Here is a 27,748-nt window from a genome sequence, read left to right on the forward strand (position 1 = left end):
TCAGAACCGCCTCCTTCCTCTTTCCTGCCAGGTTCAGCCTGCCAGATGATTGCAGCCCGCGCAGGCAAACGTCTCGGGCCGGCAGGCGGCCCGGGGCGCAATGCTGCAGCTCCTGGATAGCCCCGCGGGGTCCGGGACGGCTCGGGGGGCGCCGCCCCCTCCCTTGCCGCGGAGCCCGCACGGGGTTAACCGGACCTTCTTCCCTTTCTTCTCGGAGTTCAAGGGGGACCAGCGCCTGGCCCTGAGCGTCGTGGAGACGGTCGCGCTGGCCCTGATCTTCACGGCGTCCCTGGTGGGCAATGTGTGCGCCATCCAGCTGCTGGCACGGCAGCGGCGCCGGGGCACCACCGCCTGCCTGGTGCTCAACCTCTTCAGCGCCGACCTGCTCTTCATCACGGCCATCCCGCCGGTGCTGGCCGTGCGCTGGACGCAGGAGTGGCTGCTGGGCGACCTCGCCTGCCATCTGCTCGTCTACGTGATGAGCCTGAGCGGCAGCGTCACCATCCTGTCTCTGGCCGCCGTGAGCCTGGAGCGCATGGTGTGCATCGTGCGGATGCAGCACAGCGCGCAGGGCCCCGGGCCCCGCGTCCGCGCCGCGCTGCTGGCTGCCATCTGGCTCTACGCGGCCGTGTCCTCGCTGCCGCTCGGCATCTTCTTCAGCGTGCGCCGCCTGCAGCTCGACGGCCACAGCCAGGTGAGCCGCGCCGCCGCCGCTGCGCCCCGGGGCCGCCGAGGAGGGTCCGGGGAGGCAGGGCTGCAGCCCGCGCGGTCCGCCCCGGACTCCCAGAAGGGCCGCTTCAGTGCACGGATCCCGTACGGGCGAAGCCTGCCTCTGGAATGTCACCTGCGTGAGGGTGGCTCGCAACGGGTCACCTCTGCGCGCTCGCGTTCTCTTGTGTAATCGAGGCGGCGAGCGAGGCGACCCGCTCAGCCTTGGGTGTTTCAGCGCGCCCAGACCCTCTGTCTCGCCCCCCTCCCCTATGCTCGGCTTCTCCCCCAGAGGCCCCCCCTTTTCTTCCTGATTCTTGAGGGAACCGCGCGGCACACGGTAGCACCCTCACTTTTGGGGGCAGAGCCCATCGGCAGAGCAGGACCCCTGTAGGTTCACGCTTTCCATCCTGCGCCCAGGCTCCCGCTGCAGTCTTCCTGGTCCTTATTACTAGGTCAACATTTGTGGAGGGAATGGTCTGGTCCCCTATTCTTGCCTGCCCGGGGCCAGCGAAGGTTCAGAGCCCTGTGCAAATAGATGAGAGAATCAGGAACTTAGGGACACACCTGCTGGCAAGGCTGTCCCAGTGATTTAGGGGGGCTGATGGAGTGTTCAGCCAAACCAAGAGCCCTAAACTTTCTCTGTTACCGACTCTCTTTGGCAATCCAGTGAAATGTATGAATCCCTTCTCACGATCATGTGCACAAAACAAAAAATAAAGGCGTGAAAGGGAATCAATTATATTGAAATACAATTATTAAAACATTGTTTATAGAGCCCAGATTGAGAACCTCAATCTAAACTAGTTTCGAACTCAATGCACTTATTTGCGGGTTCCATTTCTAACAACAGATCAAGTTAAGAGTGAGTCTGAATTTCTGGAAATATGAAATGGAACTAAGAAATATTTTTAATTTTTTTTTTCGTGGTAGATATGATGATCCCTTTTCCCCTTCTCCCCCAAAAGTCCCTGAATTCACAATTAAGACCCCCCTCTATTTCTGGTATGTTTTATCTTGGCCTCCCCCACATATGGCTGAAATGTCTGGAGCCTGGCACTTGTAATTACATATTGATATTTACGTGGCTGACCTCTAAATCAGGGGAGTTAACAGGTAAAAAGCACTTTCTTAGCCTCAAAGCAACTTTGTAGATTCTAGCTATTATTTTCGGTACCCCTTTGATTGATAAATCAAATGGATTCATAAAATGCTTAATTTCGTGCTTTTTTTCTGTGATTTTTTGAGCTTCCTTCTTCTGAGGCTCCCTACACCCACCCCAATGTATTAAGGAAATAAAAGTGCTGTTTAGGATTACAATTACCTCTTTGGGGTGTGCTCTTTAAGAATAGTTCTTAAAATGATAAGGCATTTGAGGCATTTTTTTTTTGGACTTTTAACTTTAGACAAATGTTTGTAAGCCTTATCTCCTGGGTAAATGCAGATTTTCATTCATTCAGCAAATATTTATTATGTCTCTATTGTGTACAAACCATTGTGCTTGGATAGATTTAAAGATCAAATGTCCCAAGCCCCCTTCTTCTTTTTTCTCCCTCTTCACACTCCTTGGGTGAGCTCATCTGCTGCTGCCATGGTGATCTCACCTGCCCCTTCCCTGTGAAGATAATTTTAACACCTGACATTTAAATAGCACTCTAAAGTTTGCAATTCTATTCAGCAAGCATTTATTAAAAGACTACTATGGGCTAGCCACTCTACCCAGTGATTAGGCTTTAGAAATGAAAAGATAAAAAGTAAAACCCTAAAACAGTCCTTGCCTCTTAAAGATGAGGTAAGACAAGTAATTATTGGATGTTATTTTTGCTGATGAAAAACCTGAAGCCCAGAGCAGTTCGTCCCACAGCTAAGAAATATATCAGAAGGGCATTTGAATGCCAGGATTCCTATAGTCTGTGTCATGGTGACTCCTAAATCTTTGTCTTTTAATTCTCCTAAGATTGGCCATCTGCTGAGCATCAGCTCCTGGGTATCCAGTTGGTATCTCAGACTCAAGACATCTCCCTCCTTTTGGGACACATTCATCTCATTCTATACCTCTCCTTTCTTTGTCTTTCAAAGGAAAGGAAGGAGGATTTGGGGAAAAGGAGAATAGTCTAAAGGAAGTAGGGAAGGGAAAGAGGGATCCCTGCCTTTGTTTTCATGATCAAACAAGAAGAAAAAAGGAGCAGTGAGGTGGTGAGGAAAGGTACTGTTTGGAAGATGCAGATGGGAATCCTACACCAGGTTCTTCCTAACTGTCCATTATCTGATCTGAATTGAAGCTAACTAGCTCTGCCATGGATTTTGTATTGTGTGAGTGACTGGGTAAAACATATCATCTTCTGGACTTCAGTTTCCTCCTCTGTCTCAAGGTGAATTAACTAGTCTTATCTTTCTTATAACATACTTTGCTTCTCAATCATGTGATTTTTCTCAGATTCGCTTTATTCATAAGGTAGCATAATAGATAAGGTACTCAACTTTGAGAGAACTGGGTTCAAGTCCTGCCAATGAACTTTATTAAGGCAACTAGGTGCTTCTGTAAGTAGAGTGCTGAGCTTGGAGTCAGGAAGACATGAATTCAAATATCTGTCTCAGACACTGTTAGCTCTGGGCAGATCATGGCCATCTTTCTCGTCTGCCTAAAAGGGTCTCATGTGTTTCTCTTTCATTTTTGAAGAGACCGATGACATAACAGGTGACATCTTGACTTGTGGGTGAATTGGATTAAAGTGAGGCAAAGTTGCCCAAAAGTTGTCAGCCTCACTCTTTCTGAGTCATCAAAGTCCAGTGGTAGGTCAAAAGTCAGGCCTCCAATAGGTCTCATGATATTTGTGAAAAAAGGGCTTTATCAACTTTAAAGGGCCATATCAGAAGGAATTATTGTTATTCTCCTTAATAAAAACAGAGAAATTTTAGTAACCCTTAAGTAAAGCAGACCTAACAGATCATCTATACCAGATGTTTCTTAAACGTTTTCTGGGTCATGATCCCTGTTGGCAGTCTGGTGAACCTTTTCTCAAATTCAATTTTTAAAGACATAAATTAAATACATGAGATTGCAAGAGAAACTGGTTATATTGAAATATAGTTATTAAACTTGTAAAAACAGAGTTTGCAGAGTCAGGTAGAGAACTCCTGAATTTTCCAGATGAGGAAATAGAGTCAGAGAGAAGTTAGTTATGGGCCAAGCCTAAGACCCAAGTTTCCTGACTATTAACCCTTTGTTCTCTCTACATGTCCAGCTTGTTGTGTTTTTTTTTTTTTCCCCTTAAATTGACCTGTATAGTATTGGGTCAATAATTTACATGTGCCATAATAAACTTAAGGGGAAAAAAACCTAACACATATCTTTGCTCTAAATATGCTTTAGTATACTAAATATACTCTAAATATATACTAAATTTAGTGTACATATTGTTATTATTCTCTTTAGTAAAAATTAGAGAAACAGAGTAAACAAGTACTAAATACGTACGAAATAAATACTAAAAATTATACTTTAAATATACGAAATGTACTTCCAATAATGAGGAAGTTAAGCCATACACTCACAAAAAAGTTTTAGAATGGCATTGGACCTTATAGGTCATTTAGTCTAATCTACCTCCTGTCAGGTGTAGGAATCCTTTCAAAAGCATCCCTGATAGGTAATGGAGTCTCAGATCTGACACCTCCAGTCATTGGGAACCCATTTCATTTTTTCACAACTCTAAAATTATTAATAAGTTCTTAACTGTGATAGAGATAAAATATGTCCACCCAGTTGTCCTATTTCTGACCTTTAGAACTACACAGAATAAAATCTATTCCTTCATGTGGAGAATAACTAACATTGATAGATTATAGTTTGCAAAGTATTTTGACCATATTATCTCATTTGATATACATAACATGCCTTTGATGCAAGTTTATATGACACATGTAGCCTTTAGTATCATGCTGTTTTACAGGAGGAAAAACAGCCTAACAGGGGTTGGGTCACTTGCCGGGGGCCGTATAACTCATAAGTATCCAGGACAAGTCTTCCTGACTCCAAGAACAGTATCCTGTCTACTATATCTGTGCCTTCCTCCCTATATTCCATGTGGCTATTTTAGCATGTCTTGCCTAGAACCGAAAACAGATCTTTCAGATGTGCTCTAAGACAGGGATTGGTGGTCTTAGAAATAACACTCTTGATGCTGAAAATCAGATGTTGAGGAAAACTTATTAAAGAAGAATCTTAAGGAATCGCCTTAAGGTTTTTGGCCAAAAGCGGGTCCCCCTTCTCTTTGGGAAGAGGAGGCCCTCATCACAGAAGTGGGAAAACTTTTATACTTGCTAGAGTGACACAGCCCCTCCCTCCAGAGAATGAATGTTTCATCCATGTTACAGTCTTTCTGATACACCCACTACATGTTTCCCCTCAATATGTATAAAACATGTCCCTCCCCCAATACATCCCATGTTCAAAAATGGTGAAAAACTCCTCCTCTGGAGTGTGTTGTTTAACATTCAATTAGCCTATTAAGCAGGCACAGTAGTGATTTGGTCAAGACCTATCATTGACCCCAATTAGTTTGGGCAGAATGGGCTGTTATCTTGTTTGTGGTTTTCTCAGAATGAGAATACTCTTTCTGATAGACTGATTCCTGTGCCTTCCTAGCCCCCCTCCTAATTGTTGTTTGCTCAAGGCTTCTATTGATCATTTAATTGTTCTATGAATCCTAACCTTCCTTAACCTTTCACATTCTGACAACCTCTTGGTCAGTGGTACCCACTATCCCAATCCCATATTACCTCAAAGCTTGCAACACTGTGGAAACCCAACTTTTCAGCATTTCTCCTAATCTCCCCATTTCCTTTTTAATAAGGATTTGGTTGGGGCAGCTAGTTGGTGTAGTGGGTAGAACATCATCCCTGAAATCAGGAGGACCTGAGTTCAAATCTGGTCCCAGACACTTATCACTTCCTCGTTGTATGACCCTGGGCAAGTCACTTAACTCCAATTACCTCAGCAAAAAAAAAAAAATAATAAGGATTTGGTTTCCACATCTTTTCTGTTGCCCCTTCTTCAATCCTTTTAACATCTTACATTCCTCATCTATATTTTAATCTTCCTCAAAAGTAACCATTCTAATTTAACTTTTCTCTTTAAAGTACAAACTTGTAATCTGAATGTAATGTTCTCCTCTAAAATGTAATGTTCTCTGGGAGCAGGTTTCTTGGGGTACTTCTGGAGGCAGCCTTCATTTCAGTTCAGTGTAACTGAATGCATCCAGTAGTTAAAGTCCAAATCCTTTATTGTCTCTTTCTAAGTCTTGTTTCTTTCCTTGGACCCGGTTAGCTTTCTTAGGGCCCTATCTCTCTCCTTGGTTCCAAGAGCTCTTGCCACTAGTCCTTTGCCTCTGCCAGCTTCTGCCTCCAGCCAGCACAAAGGTAGAAGATGGAATGAATCTGACTCTCTTTCCGAGAGCTTCTAGTGGGCTTGTCCTTTCTGGCCCTGACAGCTCCTCCTTATATGCCCCACACTGAGTATAAACCAATCACTATATCACTAGGAAATCATTGTTTGTTGTAGGATTAAATCAATGCTAAACTAGATTTAACAACTGTCTCCTCAATTCCACTTAGTACCTCGTTTCAAGTTCTGGCCCATAACTGTGAAGACCGAGTTAGTACCCTAGATACCTTAGAATCAGCCAGAGTTAGGATAAACAAAAGTCCTTGGTCTTTATTCTTGGTCTTTATGAAGTAAAAGTGAAGGGAATGGACACAGGATCTCTGAGACCTTCCTTTTCCACCTCTACTGCCCAAGTGACTCTGGCTTGTCTTACTCCACCCCCTAATCCTTCCCACAATTCTCTGCATACACCAAAAGATTGAACCAGCATAGGATAGTGGCATTTTCCAAGCATATAATAATATTGTCCTATCGGTAGTTAGCCTTAAGTGCTCGGTTGTCCAACCTCAGTGCATCAACTCAAGAGTTTCAGCCCTTTACATCTCCTGCTTTCTTTTGTTTTAGAACACAGGTGATCATGCCCTGCCTGACTTCTCAGCGAGGTGAGAACCCCAAAAAGGAGGTGATCACACCCTCCCTAACTTCTCAAGAAGGGAGGTGAAAAGCACCAAAGGGAAGTGGGGGTTGCTAGTAGGTTTCTGGGCTGAAGGGTCTTATTAGAAACAGGTACGCACAAATCCATCAGCATGGGAGGTATTATACAAGCACATAGCAATAACGCACAGCCTATTAGTAGTGACTCTCCCCTCAGTGCAGGCTCGATGTGGTGTAACAAACATGAATTGTACATGCAAGTAGTGATATAACAAACAATATGAATCAACCTGGTGTTGTAAAAGCTTGCCAGAAGTCCTAGAAGGAGGGTATGTAAACAACAGTCACACACATGCCTTCTTCAGCAGCCAAGAGATAGTCCAAAACCAATCTATTGTCCATTGCTTCACATGTCAGGGAATCCAGTGATCCCCCCAGGTTTTTGAAGTCCTGCAACAGTCCTTTTATGTGTTAGGGAATCCAGTGATTCCAGCAGATTTTGAAGTCCTGCAACAGTCTTATCATTTCTCAGAAAGTCCAATGATTCCTGAGGGTTTTCAAGTCCTACAACAGTCATATCACGTCTCAGAGAATGCAGTGATTCCTGAGGGTTTTCAAGTCCTACAACAGTCTTATCATGTCTCAGAGAATCCGGTGATTCCTGAGGGTTTTCAAGTCCTACAACAATCTTTTCATGTCTCAGGGATTCCAATGATTCCTGAAGGTTTTGAAGTCCAACAATTTTTGATGTCCATGAGTCAATCGCCATACCTGCATTGCTTTTTCAGTGATGAGCACAATCAGCAACAGAACCACCTGATGTTTCTTGGGTCTTCTCCTTCGTTTCAAGGGTCTGCTCCGTCTCTCTCCAATGGACAAGGGGAATACAGCTCATTGGCACCCATCTGATTCCTTCTCCATCAGTAGAGATACAAGCAAACCCTCTCTCCCAAGCAGTTAACCTATCTGGTCCCTTCCATTCACCACTTTCTGATCTCTCCACATTACCTGGCGATTATCTAAAGATAGTGGAGCTGTTCTCACTGGACACTGCCCTTCTGGTGGATTATAAACCTGTCTGTTGGAACCAGTGCATTTTTGTCAAAAATCAAGAAGTTAATAATATAAAGAGCTAGATTTAGAAGTTCTCTAGGGTTACCTGTGGCTTCCCCTTTCTTTTGTTTTTGGAGGAGTGTCTTAATGTCTCTGTTTCTCCTCTCTACTATTGCCTGTCCTTGAGAATTAAAGGGTATGCCAGTGGTGTGTAAAATCTTATACTGTGCACAAACGTGTGCAAAATGTTAAGAAGTATATGCAGGTCCATCATCTGTTTTTATTGCTTCTGGCACACCTATGATTGCAAATGCTGGTACAAGGAATTCAGTGACCACTCTGGCTGTCTCTTTTGCTGCTGGTATTGCAAAAGTGAATCCTGAAAAAAAGTGTCTACCACACCATATATAAAAAGACACATGACCAAAAGATTTATAATGGGTCACATCCATTTGCCAAATTTCATTGGGTCTCAAACCATGAGGGTTCTTCCCTGGAGGCAGTGTAGGAGCATGGAAAGGAATGCAAGCCATAGAGGCTTTTACTATGCTCCTAGCTTCCTCTCTTGTTATTCCAAATTGTAAACATAAAGCTCAAGCAGCCTAATGATATTTAGAATGACATACTTGGGCTTCTTAAAATAAAGGAGTATTGGCTAACATGGTTAGAAGACTATCTGCCTTTGAATTACCATCAAAAATAGGACCTGGAAGTTCATTATGAGAGTGGACATGCAACATATAAATCTTATCTGGATGCTTGCTCACTTGCTCTTGAAGTTCCTTAAAGAGCTGATATATATTAGAGACTACAAATTTTATTTGGGCTGTGGCAATTCTTTGTACCACACCTACTGAATAGGCTGAATGAGATATTTTATTTATATCTCCTGGATAATAAATAAGAGCTAGAATGATTGCATACAATTCATTCTGAAAGGACTTCTGACTATGTACCACACCTACTGAATAGGCTGAATGAGATATTTTATTTATATCTCCTGGATAATAAATAAGAGCTAGAATGATTGCATACAATTCATTCTGAAAGGACTTCTGACTACTTTCTTTATACTTAAGTCACGAGAGTATACAGCACAAATATTGTTTGGATGCATCGGTAAAGATAGTTGGTCCTTTAAGAGAAACTTTAGAAACTTTTTCTTTAAGAATCCATTGCCAATTATGTAATAGTCTGGTTATCTTTAACGGTGTAAAATTTGTGTAAAATTTGGAGCTATGGCTAATAAAATTTGCCACTCTGGGATGGTTTCACAACATATACTAATTTGTACATTAGTATAAAAGGTGTATATCTTATCAGGTCTTATCCCAATAATTGTACTGCTCGCTTAATGGCCTTTAATAAAATTCTAGCCACAAGCACTGGGTAAGGAGTAAGGCTTTGTTCTTATTGTGCCTGGAGGTTCACCCACTCTATCACACTGTCTCCTTGATGAAGGACTGCTGTGAGTGCCTCTTGTGTAGCAAAAACTGATATTTCCAAGGGTTTTTGAGTGACTCTTTCAACCACATTGGATAAAGCCAGTTCAACTTCTCTCAAAGCCTTTTGAGTTTCTTTTGTAAGCTGGTGTGGTGCATTTAAAGCAGTGTCTTCCCTTAAAATGTCATATAATGGTTGCAACTAATAGGTAGTCAAGCCTAACACTGTATGCATCCATTGGCTATCTCCTATCAATTTCTGAAAATCATTTAAGGTGTTTAGCTTCTCTGTTCTTAAGGAAAGTTTTTGTACTGTGAGCACCTTAAGGTATACTTCATATCCTAAATATTGAAAAGGAGCATGTCTTTGAATTTTTTTCTGGAGCTATGTGCAATTTGTAGTTCTTTAGTGTTTCCATGGTCTTTTGTAGACATACTTCTAACATTTGTTCCTCAGGTGCATATCCCAATATATCATCCATGTAATGTAATAACATTACTTTTGGAAATGCTTTTCTTACTGGAGTAAGAGCAGCAGCAACATACATTTGACATATAGTAGGGCTGTTTTTCATTCCCTGTGGCAAAACTGTTCATTCATCTCTTTTATAGGGTTCAGCTAAGTTAACGCTGGGCACTGAAAAGGCAAATCTTTTCATATCCTCCATATCTAGAGGGATAGAATAGAAACAAGCCTTAATGTCTATAACCCAAAGAGGCCATTCTCTAGGCAATTGAATGGGAGATGGAAGTCCAGGCTGAAGAGTTCCCACAGTTTCCATCTGTTCATTTACTTTTCTTAAATCAGTCAACATCCTGTATTTTCCAGATATCTTTCTTACAACAAATACTGGGGAATTCCAAGGACTTAGAGAAGGTTGTAAGTGTCCTTGGTCAAGGTGCTCCTGTACTATATCTAATAAGGCCTGAATTTTATCACTACCTAAGGGTCACTGTTCTATCCACACTGGTGCATTAGTTTTCCATTGGATAGGAACAGGTGAAAGTATTGACAAGCCTTCAACAGCAGCCCTGCCTAAAAAACCGAAGTACTTATTTTTAATCCTAATTGTTGTAAAATGTCTCTTCCCCATAGATTGATGGGGATTTTTTCAACTATAAAAGGAGTAAAAACTCCTGTTTCACCTTCAAATATCCATCTCAAAGGGAAGCACTAACTTCAGCTGCTATTTATCTTCCTATGCCTTAAGCTTTGGCCAGTGACTAGGCCAGCTGGAACTTCTAATGGCTGTACAATCTGTACCAGTATCTACCAATCCTTCTAAAGGTATGCCATTTATATAGATAGTGAGCATAGGTCAGTCAGCTGTAACTGCTACAGTCCAGAATATTCCTGGATTTTGTTGTTTGGAGTCAGAATCTGGGCAGCTATCACCAGATTGCTTATTAGGAGTCTATATTAGTAAACCTGATGCTACTACTTCTCCTAGTTGATAAGTCACACATTGTCTACCTGTATTAGTGACTGGGATATTATCTACATATTCCCCAGTTTCCCGCATCAGTGTATGGATTGACACTGTTTTGTACATACTCTCAGGAGGTGAAATGGTCAAGCCTACTGTGCCTGGAGGCAAGGGATCCATAGGCTAGAGAGGAACAGTGTTTCTCCAGGGGATATCTCAGGTGTTCCAGCTGCATACAACTCTATTCTCCCCAATTGTAATCCCTTTCTCCCATCAGGTTGCTTCTTAGCTGATTGATTGTGTAATTCCTCACTCCCATCAGATGGCTTTCCGGCTAATTGGTCATGTCTGGGTATTGGACTTCTAGGTATTCTCTGGGTGTACCATCAGCTGCCATCATGCCCCAAGTGTTTTTTGCCTGGGGCCCTGAGGTTGGGTCCCTCATCCTGTTTCCCTGAATCAGTCTACATTCTGCTGCCCAATGGAAGCCTCTGTTGCATTTTGGACATAGGGTTTTGGGTCTTGTTCTTCCATCCTGTTTTCTCGCTCTGTCTCTATGCCAACACTGAGCTTTCAGATGCCCTACTTTACCACACTGAAAGCATTGACAAGTTTCTCTGGAAGTCTCTTGCCAAAAGGGACCCTATCTTCCCATGTTGGGAAGTCTGCATCATAGCCTGGTTGTAAAAGGTATTTGTGCCCACTGTGGCACAGCGTCTTATGATCTCCTCTAAAGGAGCATCCTTGCATAGTACTAGTATAATTCTACAAACCTCATTAGCATTTTCTTTAGCAAATTGCCTTATCATAATGTCTGTTACTGCATTTTCACCATTAGTTCATATGATAGCTGTCTGAAAATGTCCCACAAAATCAGCAAAGGCCCTTGTGTAATTTTTGTGAAGGCCTCATCCTTGTCGTTTTCACCAGGGAGAAAAGCCCATGCTTTGATAGCATCAGCAGCAATTTGCTTATGTGCTGCTATGGGATAATTAATCTGTACTGTGATGTCTGCATAAGAACCTACACCTGTTAGTTGGTCACAGGTGATTGGAGGATTAACTACACTTTGACTATTTAGTTGGGCTTGTATCCTACAGAGCTCACTATATTCAAAGAGCCACAGCAAGTTTTGTCCAGGTTCTAAGCATGTCCTTGCTATAGATTTCCAGTGCCTAGGAGTTAAGACTTCATAAGCTAAATTCTGTAATAACATCTTAACATAAGATGCTGCAGCCACATAAAGAGTACAAGCCTTTTTCAGTTCTTTGAGGATTTCTATATCAAAAGGAGTGTATCTTCTACTTTCTTGACCTGAAGAATTAAATTGTTGAATCACAGGATACATTCCTATTTTCAAATCAGCTAAATCCTGCCCTTCTTCTGCGGCTTTAAGTACTGCCTTTTGCAATCTAGTCATGGGAAGGGGTGATTGCTGCGGGGGAGGTGCTGGTGATATTACTGCTCCTCCCACCCCTCCTCCTTCCTCCATCCTGGAAAGTGGAGTTGATGGGGGCATGTCAATAATCTGCTCTGTAGGCGGGGTTGAAGCTGCTTTGTGAGAGTGAGAATCACCACACCCCTCACCATGCCCTTCATCCTTACTTACCTCCTCATGCCCTCTGGTGATATTGCTATTAATCTGTTCTTTGTCTTCCTCTTTTTCTTCACACTTCCTCATCTGGTTGTTCTTAAAACTTTTCTTTTTTCTATAAATTAACAGGCTTCTTTAAGGCCAATTGTATCATGTTGTATATATAGAATGTTTCCTTGGAAATTGAACCAGGACCTTTATAATTGTAGTATTCACATAGTTGATCTCCTACTAGTTTCCAATTATCTGACCCTATATCTTCTTCCTTTAAGAACTAAGGGGACATGCATTCTAATATACCCAAGAGTCTAGCCATCTGCTCCCAAGTTACAATTAAGCCTTGTCCCTGGATCAACTTAAATATGTTTTTTTATAGCACCTGTTGGGGTGGGGATGGGGGTGGGGGTAGGGCTGGGGCTGGGGCTGGGGCTGGAGACGGGGGAGAATCTTTTCCTAATATCTGCCCCATTTCAGCTATAAAAAGTTACTAGTTTAGCCCTTAACAAAGTAAGTTCCTTGTTTGTCTATTAAAATACTCACTCTATTTCCTGGTCACCAGGGACTTCTTCAATGAAATTAGGGTCCTTGGTCCACACTTTGGGCACCAAATATGAAGGCCGAGTTAGCATCCTAGATATCTTAGAATCAGCCAGAGTCAGGATAAGCAAAAGTCCTTGGTTTTTATTCTTGGTCTTTAGGGGTAGACGTGAAGGGAATGGACACAGGATCTCCGAGACCTTCCTTTTCCACCTCCACCGCCCAAGTAACTCTGGCTTGTCTTACTCCACTCCCTAATCCTTCCCACAATTCTCTGTATACACCAAAAGATTTGAACCAGCACAGGATAGTGGGAAGGGCCATTTTCCAAGCATATGCTAATAGAATATTGTCCAATCAGTAGTTAGCCTTAAGTGCTCAGTTGTCAGACCTCAGAGCATCAACTCAAGAGTTTCAGCCCTTTACATGTAACATCTCCTTTTAGGATGAAATCAGTCATACTGAACCATGCTAAATTAGATAATTATTGTTTCTATCAATTCCACTGTCTTAGTACCTTGTAAGAATCCTAACACCTGAAAGGAATAAGACTAACAAAAGAATACAATAAACTTGGCCCAAACAAGAAGATAAAACAATAATATGTTCCACAATCCTTAATTAGGTACATGGTTCTGAATAGATACTCAGCTTGAGCCCATCATTCCCCTTCTGTCTTTTGGGATGATGGAATTCTAGGGACAAGAGATGGAGATCTCAGTCTTCTAAAGGAATCCTGACTACTTCAAGCTGGAAAGGTGCATAGAGCGGAATCATCTTAAAGGGTAAACCTTTAAGGACCTTATTTCATAGAGATTTATGCATCTATCAACATATAGATTGACTAGGCCAAATATTCATTTACCTACTTATTTATGATATAATGACCATATTTTTCAGATTGAAAACTATAAGATCTTACATACTTGTATTGTACTCATGATTTCTATTGATCATTTACTCTGATTAAAGAAGCTTGTCATAAGAGGAAAAAGCTGTGACATAATTAATAATGAAAAACTGGTCCTTCAGAACTCTGTCTCAGAACACATACATGATAGGATAAAGCATCCTAAGCTCTGTTTTACAGTTGACAGCCAATTATACAGTAACAATTCCACCTTATAGCCACTCAGGAATAATCTGATGGGTTTTGATTGAAAGGAACACCCCTGGGAAACTGAGTCAGAAGGATCCTATCTTAAGCAGAGGCCAAAGTTGTCTTCCCAACTTTTGCCCAGATATTAATCTCCACCTGTAACAGTTCAAGATTACATTCCTCTGAGTAGATTGTGGCACATTCTTCTCATATGGTGGATTACTGACTTGATGACTTTGTTAGACAATCATATCTGAATTCACAACTCTAAACAATATCAGCTATAGTCCCAAGAGATTTATCTCAAATAGCAAGTCTCATCAATCAAAGCTTTAGATAAATTTAGTTCTCAAGAATCATATATCCTAAAGAAGTATTTACAATCCTACATTAATAACAGCAAGAAATTCATCCTAGAATGTTCTTAAGTGGACCCCTTTTGATGGGACCTCTCTTTCTCCCCCTCTCCCCCTAAGGATTCCATACCGCATTTCAAAGGGGGATAATCCAATATCCTGCCCAAGGTACATTCTGACTGAGAAATACTAGTGGCAAATATCTCATCCAAGGTAATCTTGTTTCAATGCCCAGTTTAATGATCCGTTGTTTCAAAGTTTGATTTATTGGCTCTTCCTGGGGAAGGTGGGTGCCAAGGGCTATGGAATTCCCATTTAATTCTAAACACATCATGACATCCTGTAATACCCTAGCAGTAAAATGGGTTCTATTGTCCAAGTCAATCCTTTCCAGTAACTGAAACCGAGGAATGATCTGTTCTAGGAGGACTTTGTTGACCCTAGCTGCTGTGGCTAAGCTCAGAGTTAGGCTTCCACCCACCCAGTTAAGTGATCTACAATTACCAGTAAATGTTTCCTGATTAGTGGCATTTTCAGTTCCACCTGAATTCTTTGGAAGTGTTTTAGCAAGATTTCCCTTCCCCACTTCGTTTCCTCATGATCTTTTTGTTAACCTTCTGCCATATTGCACATCTTTCTGGGATTTGTTTTGCTACTGTATAAATCCCATATACTCAAACTGTTTAAGAATCATATCCCACAGTGCCTGGGTTCCCCAATGACTCCCCCTATGGAGAATTCCCATCAATTCTCTTGTTATCCCTTTGCTTAACATTTTGGGAGTACCCATCATCCTTAGTAATGCCTAATTTAGACAACTCTTCTGTTTCCCTTTGATTAAAGATAGGGATCACTTTGGGATGATCCCTTGAAGCATTAAGACTAACACGGGGTTTCCTCTGTCACTTATACCAGCTTGCCTTGCTTCCTCATCTGCAAGTCTATTTCCCCTCACTTCCAGTGAGCTTTCTTTCTGGTGACCACCACTATTTGTGTATCACCCCAATTTTTGATGGCAATAGCAAATTTTCTAACATTTGTTTGATTAGTTCACCATGGACCAAATTCTTTCCTTTACTATTTATGAGGCCCCATTCCTCTCAAATGTTTCCAAAAGTATGGACTACCCCACAGGCATATAGAGTTCCTTCTTTCCCACTCAGTTTCTTAAGGGCCTGACTTAGAGCACGGAGTTCACATGTCTGTGCTGACCAGTTCTTTGGCAGGGATCCAGACCTTTGGACTGACCAATCTTTCCCATTTATGATTGCATAACCATTCCTTCTCTTTCCTCAGACACTAATGGACAGCCATCTATAAACAATCATTCTCCTCTAATATTGCTCACACCCGATCTAACTTTGGTTTGGAAGTCTATTACATTCAGACAACCGTGTTCAGATTCTACCTGACTTGATTCACTTTTCTGTGGGAAGGTGGCTGCATTGATACAGTTCTCAGTGCTTAAAACCAAGTCATCTTTTCCCAGAAATAATGGTTCATATTTTAAGATTCTTGAATCAGTCAGCCAACAACCTGCCTTTTGGTTTAGGATGATCCTAACTTGATGTGGGGTACTTACTATCAATGGTTCCTCAAAAGTCAATTTTGAGCTTTCTGCTACCCACAAGGTAGTTGCGGCTACTACTTGTATACACTCAAGCTACCCTGGAGAGCAGTTGGGATAAGTACTTCAGATAAGAAAGCAACAGGTTACCTTTCTCTAGCCCACAATGAAGTTAAAACCCCCAAAGCAGTTCCTTTATCTATAGTAAAAAACGGATGGAAAGGTTTGTTAAGGGTAGGCAAGGCCAATACTGAGGCTATAACCAGAACCTACTTTTGTCTGTTGAAATATTTTCCTTCTCTTTTAACCATTCTAATTGTTCTGGCTCTTCCTCTGATAGTTGATCGATAACCATTTGTGGCCCTTTCCTTCCCTCCATCAGGATAGGATACTAACACAGGCTAACAGCCTGAGAATTCTTTAATTTCCATTGGATCAACCTTCATCCCCCCCATGATTCCCTTCTCCTACCCAAACTTCTGGTCTAATATCTTTATAGGTTTCAGTACTTACCAAATATAGTCTAACAGCCAATCATTCCTATACCATTTTTATCTCTAGATCTTATTTAAGAATTAAATTAAATTTCTTCTGGGACAAATAAAATGTGACAGTACTTTATTTATTTCCACCCCAAATAGTTGTTTCATTATCAGAATTATTAGTCTCTACCAATCCATATTTAGGTACATTTTGTTCTGCAATTATGCATATCCCTATATGCCAAATTTTCTTGCTTTTATTTTTGTGTTAAAAGGAGAAGGTAAGACAAACCTTAAGATTAATATCCTAAATAACTTTGGACCAAATTTCACAAAATTTATACCACATATCTAGCAAGGCTGACAAAATATTATAGCATAGCCCATACAATTTTTACAAATTACCCAATATAAAATTTAGAGAATAACATGGTAGCTTAAATATATTTCATCTAATTAGGAAACACAAATATGTGACCTTTTTAGATTAATAACCAGAGAATTTTGTTTCAGTACTCAATTTTTTAAACTTCAAATCAAATACAGATTTAAATTTCTAGCAATACTTCAATATAAGTGCACACATATTTCTAAAATCATAAATCTAAAATCTTATACCAGAATAAACATGTTTTTTCATGTCCCCAAACACAGTCCCCAAATTTAAGATAGTAAAAAACAGTTCTTTCAAGTTCGCTAACAGGGCTTTAAGAAATTGGAGGACTTTAAGACCCTGGGGGAGAGGATAGGAGAAATTTGGACCCAGGTGTCTAGCTGCAGGTCTGTGGCACAGTGACTGGTCCACCCTCCAGACCAGAAATGCCAAAGAGGGGGGCCATGTAGAAGATGTTGGGGCACCAGTACAAAAATCCAAAAAAATATATAGACAGGGAGGGATGTCAGCTTAGCTAGGATAGATTTCACCAGCCTCTCTTAGAGAGGGAATTTTTGTTTTTGTTTTTTTTTTCTGATAAGTCACTAGTTCTGGCTCTCTGGAGGCTTTGTCATGTAAATTAGGTCTACTTAAAAATATAGTAGACAAACTCCAGTGAGCAGACTGAGAGACAGTGCCAAGCAACTTAATGATTAGTCACATAAACTCCAGAATCTGCTGAAATGTTTTAATAGTTCTATAACCTTAACTATTTCTGCAGATACAAATTGGCCAGTCTCATGTCCACAGAAATGTGTCAGGTTTTTTTTTTTTTCTTTTCTTTTTGATGAAGTAGTTAAAAATTTTCCCTTTCTCAGAACTAATCCTTCCTCTCTCTAGCTAAAAACTATTTGCATAAATCCAATTTTGTACAAAACAAATGCTTTTAAATATGGCCAGATCTTTTTCCTTTATAAATCACACACAGAGAAGACAAAACCACAGGCTGTCTCTCTCACACACACACAAAACAAACACAAACTGCTTTTAAATTCTTTTTTCCTTCTATTTAGCACAGAGTGGCTCTTCTCCTCCTTGCCCCTACTCCTGGGAATGTCCTCCTAATCCCTTCCCGTGGATTACTCCCCTTTCCCTAGGCCCAGAACCCATTATTCCCATCTGCAAATCCAGCAAGTTTTAGAGCTAGCTGGAGACTTCTGCGTGGATTTCTGCTAGATGGTTTCTACAAGGCCAGCGCAGCCCAAAGCTGCCCACTTCAGCCTTCCACTAGAAAGGAATGTCCCTGGCCAACAAAGGTGTTTCTTTCCTTTGTTTGACTTTGTTTGATTTATGTTTTCTGCTGGCTGGCTCCCCTAAGATTCCTCAGGCCACCTCAAGGCTTATAGTTTGAAGTCCCAAGTTTGAAAGGAACAGGATTTGACCTTCAGGACTATTGAAATCAACAGGAGTGCTCTTCCCAAGGAGTCTTATTCTACTCCGCCTGAGGTCTGCGAGTGAAGCCCCACGTTGGGCTCCAGAATTGTTAGAAATAATACTCTTGAGGCAGCTAGGTGGTACAGTGGTTAGAGCACCAACCCTGAAGTCAGGAGGACCTGAGTTCAAATCTGGCCTCGACATTTAACACTTCCTAGTTATGTGACCCTGGGCAAGTCACTTAACCCCAATTGCCTCAGGGGAGGAAAAAAAGAAAAAATAACACTCTTTTCACTGAAAATGAAATATCAAGGAAAATTTATTAAAGAATAATCTTAAGGAATCATCTTAATGTTTCTGGCCAAAAGCGGACTTCTCTTGGGGAAGAGGGAGCATTGAGTACAGAAGATATATTTGCTAGTGTGAAGCAGCCTTTCCCTCCAGAGAATGGATTGGTCCCTTTCTTCCATGTTACAGTCTTTCTGATATGTCCACTACATGTTTCCCCATAATATGTATAAAACATGTCCCTCCCCCCAATATATCTCATGTTCAAAAATGGTGGGAAAGTCCTCCTCTGGAGTGTGTTGTTTAATATTCAATTAGCCTATTAAGCAGGCACAGTAGTGATTTGGTCAAGTCCCATCACTGACCCCAACTAGTTTGGGCTTGATAGGCTATTATCTTGTTTGTGGTTTTCTTGAAACCACAAGACCCTTTCTGATTTGCTGAATCCCCCTGTGCTTTCCTAGCCCCCCAATTTCTTGTTTGCTTAAGACTTTTATTGATCATTTAATTGTTCTGTGAAGACTAATCTTCCTTAACCTCTCACATTCTGAAAACCTCTTGGTCCGTGGTCCCACACTACCTCAAAACTTATAACACTGTGGAAACCCAACTTTTTGGTATTTCTCACAGAAAGTATCTTTCTTTTCCCGGGCATATTACCTTCTCTATCATTGGAGTCTAAAGTTATATTGATTTTTTTTTTTCAGGAAGCCATCATCCTGTTGACTCACAGGGCATGCAGATCACATAATACTCCCACTTCTTGTCTCTATTCCCAATTCCTGTTGAAACAGGTTCTTCCCACATGCCACACTATATTTGTTCAATTGATTTGTTGAACTTGACATCTAGATCTTTCATTTATTCTTATTAGCTTTTACCTTGTTAGATTCAGCCCATTGTTCTAGCCCAATGATATTTTTTTTAACCCAGAAAACTCCTGCTTCTCTCATTCAGAAAATCCAACTTCAGAATTAATGGAACTCAGAGGTCATAATCTTCTCAACAATATTCCCAAGAAGTGATCATTTATCTTTTATATAACAACTTCTGTTGGGGCAGGATTGATTAATTTTTGTGGTAGCGTAGAATTGGAAGTGTTTTATAAAGTAGTCTTTTGGGGGATACTTCCCCAACTCTAGGTACTTGCATGTTTCAGATTGGGTCAAAAGGGATGACTACTCCTACAAGGATTTTTTGATCTAGCCTTCTAGCCTTCTATTATAGCTTATGAACCCCTACCAGTTTTCTTCCTTTAACAGTCAGTTCATAGACACAATTAGCTCAAAGCCAAGGCGTTTATGGAGATGGCTTAATAAGAACAGCTACAAAATGTTCCCTCTTGCCACCTATAAATCTGGGGCACATTCTCCCACAAATTCATGGTGCATCAGTGGGGAGAGTGAATACCAACGTATACTTGTAACACATTTATCGTTGCACACATAAATATGTAAGGAACACACTTGGGAAATACATACTGCCAAAGCAACTCATGGCTTAGGGAGTGTAAGAATCAATGAGCTTTCTCCTCTTGTGATGTCCTCATATGATTCCTACAAGGTATCCTGTCTCTGCTGAGTAGATTGATCATCTGATCTCTTCAGCTCAACTCATAACTGACAGAATCTATTCTGTCTTAAATCCATAGCCAGCTCTCTTCTCTGCTTCTTAGAGTCACATTCCTTCACAAAGCTATTTCCTGTCTGGACTTTCTTTCCCTAGCAGGTATATCTGCTTTTTCGGACTACTAGGAATGTAGTTAAATCTTTTGTCCAAAAGTATTAAATAAATTTCACAGACATTATCAGTGTGCATATTCTACCAGGTTCTATTAGGGAGAATAGATTCTCCCTAAACCTCTGTTTTCCCTTCTTTGAAATGAGGGGAAAGGACATTGTGATCTCTGAGATCCTTTCTAGACCTGTCACAATGTGATTTACTGTATATTATAAAGAACAGAAAGAAAATATTTGCAAATTACCACCTTTTAGTGGGTTAAGAGCAATAAGTTAATCTAGAAATTTCTCCATGTTCTTTCTCAATAGGAAGTTCAGATTTGTACATTGGTCTGGCCCAGCATCCAAGGAGAAATCTCTTGGGATGTGTTGTTTGCGATTTTGAACTTTTTCGTGCCGGGATTGGTTATTGTGATAAGTTACTCCAAAATCTTACAGGTATGTTTGTTGTTCTTATATATTACCAATTTCTTGGAATAGATAAGGATCACAGGACCAGAGAATCAGAAAGGAGTTGAAAGGCTGCCTCTGATTTTTCATTTTGTACATGAGAAAACCACAATTTTGGAAGGGAATATGAATGGCTAGCATAGACCACACAGGTAAAAAACATGAGTGGGGGTTTTAAATCCTTCACTCCAGGGCCTGGGCTCTTCCCACTGTAGCATGCTGGCTCTGAGTCTCCCTGCATAAGAATTCCCTCCACATGCATCATCCCTTACAAATGGTCATCGGTCTCCACCTAAAGACCTTTGTAAATGGAGAACTTGCAACTTGGTCTTCAGGATCAAGCTAAAATTAGATTTAGTCCAAAAACTCAAGTTCAGAATTTTAAAATGTGCTTTAATAAGCACTTGTGGACTAGAAAAACCAATTCTTTACCAAATAAAATTAAAAGAACACACTTTTTTAAAATACAAAATTAAAATAATACTTAGCTTTCCTTGCAGTATCAACTGAACAAAAAACCAGGAAAACATTCCCATAAGGATATCCCACAAGGATAATAAGAGAAAGTTTCTTATTCTAGCTTCCTCCAACTTGGGCCTTTTATACCCCAGGAAGCAAACTTGCCTCCTTGCCACTTTAAAGAACTAGCCCAGCTTTCCTAAAGAGATGTTGTGCCTATCACATTTAAGGCAGCCCTTATGTATACTTTTGGATGGATTTCATTGGTGGCAAATTTTCCCATCTAATGCCAAAATCTACCTCCCTGGAACTTCTACCTGTTGATCCTAGTTTTAAGCAGGACAAGTATTCCCTTTTCCACGTTCAAACCCATCAAATGTGTGAAAAACATTTCAATTCAGGGTATTCCAAGTGGGGTATTATGATAGGCTGTACCATGTTAATCAATCCATATTCAGATCCAGTCACTGTGACATTTATTATACCTGATTGCTAGTAGCATTAGGCAACTTAGTAGCCCTTGTAGTCTAGTTCAAAACTTCTTAAACTGTGGATTGCATAACTGAATGTGAGAGTCATGAAATTATAATTTGTTTTCAGTAAATGTTTGGTTTTTATAACTATTTTATGTGCCTATATATCCAGAGCTGAGTAAAAATTTCTCAGACAAAAAAGGATCATGAGTGAGAAAAAGTTTAAGAAGGCCTTGTCTACATACTTCATATTATAAAGCAGCTGTCATCAAAACCATTTGGTATTGGCTAAGAAATAGAACAGTTGATCAGTGGAATAGGTTAGGTTCACAAGACAAATTAGTCAATGACTATAGCAATCTAGCATTTGATAAACCCAAGAACTCACTATTTGACAAAAGTTGCTAGGAAAATTGGAAAGTAGTATGTCAGAGACTAGGCATTGACTCACACCTAACATCCTATAGATAAAGTCAAAAAGGGTTCATGATTTAGACATAAAGAGTGATACTATAAGCAAATTAGAAGAACAAATCTACCTCTTAGATCTGTGGATAAGGAAGGAATTTATGGCCAAAAAAGAATTAGAGTACATTATGGAATGCAAAATGGATAATTTTGATTATATTAAGTTAAAAAGTTTTTTGTATAAACAAAACCAATGCAGACAAGATTAAAAGGGAAGCACTAAACTGGGAAAAATTTGTACATCCAAGGGCTCTGATAAAGACCTCATTTCTAAAATATATAGAGAATTGACTCAAATTTATGGAATAACTGGGCTTATATCCCAAAGAGATCTTAAAGAAAGGAAAGGGACCCACGTATGCAAAAATGTTTGTGACAGCCCTCTTTGTAGTTGCTAGAAACTGGAAACTGAATGGATGCCCATCAATTGGAGAATGGCTGAATAAGTTATGATATGTGAATGCTATGGAATATTATTGTTTTGTAAGAAATGATAAGCAGATGAATATAAACTGCTTGCATTTATGTTTTTCCTCCCGGGTTATTTATACCTTCTGAATCCAATTCTCCTGTGCAACAAGAAAACTGTTTGGTTCTGCACACATATATTGTATCTAGGATATACTGCAACCCATTCAACATGTAAAGGACTCTTGCCATCTCGGGGAAGGGGTGGAGGGAGGGAGGGGTAAAATCGGAACAGAAATGAATGCAAGGGATAATACTGTAAAAATTACCCTGGCATGTGTTCTATCAATAAAAAATTATTTAAAAAAAAAAAAGAAATGATAAGCAGGATGATTTCAGAGAGGCTTGGAGAGACTTACGTGAACTGATGCTAAGTAAAGTGAGTAGAACCAAGAGAACATTATACATGGCAACAAGATTATATGATAATCAACTTGATGGACATGGCTCCTTTCAACAATGAGGTGATTTAGGTGAATTCCAATAAACTTGTGATGAAGAAGCCATCTGCATCCAGAAAGAGGACTATGGAAACTGAATGGTCACAACATAGTATTTTCATTTTGTTGTTTGCTTGCATTTTGTTTTCTTTCTCATTTTTTTTCCTTTTTGATCTGATTTTTGTTGTGCAGCATGATAATTGTGGAAATATGTATAAAAGAATTGCACATGTTTAACATATATTGGATTACTTGCCATCTAGGGGAGAGAGTGGGGAGAAAGGAGGGCGAAAAAAAAATTTGGAACACAAAGTTTTGCAAGGGTGAATGTGAAAACTATCCATGTATGTGTTTTGAAAATAAAAGCTTTATTTAAAAAAAAAAAAAACAACAACAACAACAACAAAAAAAACCCAGCAGTCCTGGCCTAGTTAATTCTACTAGGAGATACCATGATATATAGAAGAGAGAGGGTTTAGAGCATGCTGATTAATAGGTTTATGAAATAAGTAAAGTCTCTAATAGCCTCACATCCCTTATCTGTAAATCATGAAAGTCCAATTTTCCCAGCAATTTTTGTCAAATAGTGAGTTCTTTCTTGCCTTAGTCATGCATTAGAATGGTTAGGTGGTTGAATTAGGATATGTTAAAGTATTTTGTAACCATAGAACTCTATATGAATAAGAGCTATCATCATTATTAAGACCTCAAGGGATATGAGAATAAATAGCAAACTGGTGTTGTTGATATTTCTCTCCCTCCCTCTCTTTTTCCCTTCTCCTCTCTTTCTCTGTGTGTGTCTCTTTTTCATTTTCTCTGTATTCTTTATTTCTTTCTCTCTACCTCTTTGTCTCTACATCAATGTCTTTGTTTCTGTCTTTATCTCTCTTTCTCTGTAGCTGTTTCTCTCCTATCTCTGTTCCTATCTCTCTTTTTGGCCCCTGGGCTAAAAGTGCAGGGTGCTTTGTTTTGTGATCTTATCTTCTGAAAAATGATCAGTTCTTTAGAGACTCCTAATTCAGTTTCCTTTAGTAGCAATTTTCTTTAGAGTGCTATAATCTTGTGTACCATTCTTTTGATTCTGCTTATTCCACTTCCACCTGTTGATATTCAGAATTCTCTGAATTCCTTCCTTTTCCCCTTTATTGTCCTTGCTTTTGGTGAGAGAAAACCTCATGAAATGATCTGATGTAATATACTTTGCAGATCATTGCAAGAGCATAGGTAGAAGGTACTTTTGAAGGACTCTAGCCTCAAATACTCCCCATTTTACAGCTAAGAAGGCCTAGGCAGGTTAATTGACTTGATAAGTGTTCTAAGCCCTGACTTAGAAAACCATAAATTAACATTATATGTGTAGTAGTATACATTTATTTATTTTGTTAAACATTCCTCAGTGACATTTTAAGGTAATTAATAGAGGAGTCAGGATTTGAACCCAAGTTCAGTTCCCATTGTGGAATTCTTGCCTTTCTTCTATGCTGTTTTGAAATCTTCTGATACAATTTAAAATATTATTTAGTTGAAATAACCTGATGATTTTCTTCTTGAGTGATCCATCTCACCTTTCTTTTTTCTTTTTCACTAACTCAACCCTATGTCCTATTACTAATTTGAACTCCTTCCTTTCCTTTCCTTTTCTTCCCTTTTTTTCTCATCTTTTTCCTTTCTTCTCTTTCCCTTTCACTATAAACAGAATCACTAATTTATGATGTAAAACAAGTGTGCCAGGCTCAGAGAGAAACTGATCCCTGCCAGTCCTGCTTGGTGACTTGATCCAGTTTCTTAAACTGTGGTTTGCAATTCCAGGGATCTCATAACTGAATGTGGGGGTCATTCAGTAATGATTTATTCTCAATAAATGGTTGATTTCTTATACTTATTGTCCATACTTATATTCCTGGCAGCGTGTAAAAATTTTTTGTGTGAAAAGGAAAGAGTTTTAAAAGCCCTGAATTAAAAAACCATAAATTAACATTATGTGTGTTGTAGTGTACGTTTATTTATTTTGTTAAACATTCCACAGTGACATTTTAAGTTCTTCAGGCTGTTGTAAGTCTCCTAGATCTCTTCAAGAAAGTCATGTTTCTCAGTCATAGGCAAGAGGATTTTCAGAGGCCAGTTCTTTGGGGCTATTCCTTAATGTAAAAAGAACTCAGATGTTACTCAACATCCCCTGACACCTTGTTTTTAATGTTACAGATTACAAAAGCTTCCAGAAAAAGGTTGAACGTCAATCTGGCCTATTCGGAAGACCGCCACATACGGGTCTCCCAACAAGATTACAAACTGTTCCGGACTCTCCTCGTGCTCATGGTCTCATTTTTCATCATGTGGAGTCCCATCATCATCACTGTTTTCTTGATCTTGATCCAGAACTTCCAGCAGGACCTGGTGATATGGCCATCCCTGTTCTTCTGGATCGTAGTGTTTACATTTGCCAACTCTGCAGTCAACCCCATTCTGTACAGTGCCTCCCACTTTCAGAAGGAGTGGTGGAGGGTCCTTTTCTCCTGCTCTGTGCTGCCTGAGAAGAACAACATGGCTACGGACACTTCAGTGAGAAGAAATGACTTGTCTGTGGTCACAGGCTGATGAGTTCACTGGTTGTGGGTTTTTTAACCCATGTGCATATTGTGGGACTGTAGTTTACACCAGTGTGGGCTTAGTTTGGGGGCTGAGAGTGCATTAGGTAAGGTTTTCCATGCGGTAGTGAATTCTAGGACCCTCATTACAGATGTGCCCTCCTTTAAGACATTTTGCTATACGGAAGTTGATTTTTTCTTTTTAACAGAAATGCTTAAATGAGGGTAGGTGCTTATTCACCATAACAGATATTTTTTTGCTCAACAAAAAGGTCCATCACATTTTCCCCTTAACTTGTGATTTGCCTGGAGCACTAAAAATAAGATTGTTTTCCAAAATGTGATTTATGTATAACTATCTAATTAATGCATAATTTCTTCAATTTTTATCAACTTTAAATTCAATAAGATATAGCTTCCTGGCTGTACCAAGTTTGTAATGCACTTCAGTAGTCTTGAATTCAGACCCAACTAAAACCATTCTTTCCCTGGATATCATAGTTCTCCATGACAACCATTCTTCCACTTTCCCCCCAATCCAGTGATTATCTCAGGGTGTTTTTGGTTTTTTCAAAACTTTCTATGAATTTTAATTAACTTTAATGCAAAATTCAGCACTCAGGGAAAGGGAGGGCAGAGAATATGGATTGACAGCCTGTAAAATGACTAGATTTTGTTTACTAGTGGTTGCCTCCAGAAAGCCAAGTTCTAGACATAAGGTACAACTGGATCTTAGGCATCCATAGGTATTTGTAATTTGCTGACAGTTGAGAAGACAGATGCAGTCACCATGATGTCACCTTGGTCCCACCCTTCCTCTGTCCCCCAGGAATTTTTCTAATTGATTCTCCTTTATAAAAGACTTCTAATGAAATAAGACCTGCAGTCATTGTGGGTATGAAATTTTATGACAAAAAGATTGGAATATTTTTGGGGAAATGTAGTTGAATATAAATTAAAACTGTTTTGTGAAAAGTTTGATGCATTTTCTTTTGTGATCTGGAGGTATCTACATGAAGACAATTAACTAGTGTTTTTTTAGAATGGTATGGTATAGAAATTAAAATTTCCATACTTCCAGATTGTCCCAGGCAGTTCTTCCTTTCAGAAAGCAGGTTAAATGGCACCAGTGATGACCATAAATCATCACTGGGTGTATTTCTCATTTGTGGGCCCCTCAGTATTCTTGGATGATTTTTGTAATGTCAGGGCTAGCTTTCTGGAGAGCCTTGGGACTAGCCTCGGTCTCAGCAGAATAATCACCACGAGAGTAGTCAAGAATAGAGTCTAGATTCTTTATTCTGGTCCAGTCTTGATCTTAGTGCAGAAGGCATGAGAGCCACCACTGGTCAAAGATAGAATATCTGTGGCTGACTTTGTCCCCAGTTTAAATACCCTATTACAATTACATCAACTATAGAACTATTACACTACCATGCTAAGAACTAAATATATGTAAATTAGATAATCTCATCAGTTCCATTGAGTTAACACTTTCTTTCAAGTATACTTCTCCAGAGTTCTGCCCTCTACAAATTTTGGCACATCAGCTCATGGCATGCTTTTCTGTCTAGCAGATTCTCTCAGAAATTTGATTTAGGCAGAATTTTCACCATCTCTCATGGAGGGCAAAAGCTCTGTACTATCTGCCTGAGCAAAGCACTAATCTAAGCACCTTAGTATATTCTTCCCCAAAGCACCGAAATCCAACCCTAGCCCTTTCTGGCATCCTTTATTTATCATAATGCCAGGGAGAGAGGAAAGAGTGGAGTGCCTCTCATCTTTATACAAACATCTAATACAAATACCAATTCCTTTCCCCCACTCTCTGGTCTGGTCTGGTACCCACTTCCATATCAGGGCACAACAGGTGTGTTCTCTGGGTTCATGAGGATATGGGGGAGTTTACTTGAATAAGAGAGAGAAATGAGGAAGTTTTTCATTTACTTTTTATGATGGAAAAAGAAATGGTTCTAGGGTTAAGAGCTGGATGCTCAATTTTGATACTACTAGTAACCTTGAACTCCTAAGTTTTCTGGGATTCAGTCTCCATAGCCTTAAAATGAGTAAGGTAAACTAGATTGCTTCTTCCAATTCTAAATCTCCAAATCTATTGAAGGGGAGTAAGTGAATTCTGCCCAAGGTCTTAATGTAGACTAAAGAGGCAGCCTTCCTAGTTGGGCAGAAACATAGAATCACCTATGGAGTGCTAAAGGTCAGTTGCTTAATTATAGGAAAACCTTGTTTTAGGAAATGGAAGCAGACC

The 27,748-nt window shown here is 40.0% G+C and overlaps 1 protein-coding gene across 2 annotated transcripts; it reads left to right on the forward strand.

Annotated features, from left to right (window-relative positions):
* On the forward strand, positions 1-26,457 carry FFAR4 (free fatty acid receptor 4). Of its 2 annotated transcripts, XM_051981674.1 has the most exons (3): positions 1-694; positions 20,449-20,577; positions 25,100-26,457. In XM_051981674.1, the coding sequence occupies exons 1-3, from the start codon at positions 101-103 to the stop codon at positions 25,490-25,492; spliced, it is 1,116 nt and encodes a 371-aa protein (XP_051837634.1). In that variant the 5' UTR covers positions 1-100; the 3' UTR covers positions 25,493-26,457. The 2 variants fall into 2 exon arrangements, with proteins under 2 accessions (XP_051837634.1, XP_051837635.1); XM_051981675.1 differs by lacking the exon at positions 20,449-20,577.
* The last annotated feature ends 1,291 nt before the right edge of the window (positions 26,458-27,748 follow it).

The sequence above is a fragment of the Antechinus flavipes genome, chromosome 2 (genome assembly GCF_016432865.1).
Source record: "Antechinus flavipes isolate AdamAnt ecotype Samford, QLD, Australia chromosome 2, AdamAnt_v2, whole genome shotgun sequence".
In the NCBI taxonomy this organism is placed as follows: domain Eukaryota; kingdom Metazoa; phylum Chordata; class Mammalia; order Dasyuromorphia; family Dasyuridae; genus Antechinus; species Antechinus flavipes.

Excerpts from the sequence above, each read along its gene's own strand:
- FFAR4 (XM_051981674.1), top strand. The coding sequence starts at position 101 with ATGCTGCAGCTCCTGGATAGCCCCGCGGGGTCCGGGACGGCTCGGGGG. Across the intron at positions 695-20,448 it reads AGCTCGACGGCCACAGCCAG|GAAGTTCAGATTTGTACATT; the intron begins GTGAGCCGCGCC and ends CTTTCTCAATAG. Across the intron at positions 20,578-25,099 it reads GTTACTCCAAAATCTTACAG|ATTACAAAAGCTTCCAGAAA; the intron begins GTATGTTTGTTG and ends TTAATGTTACAG.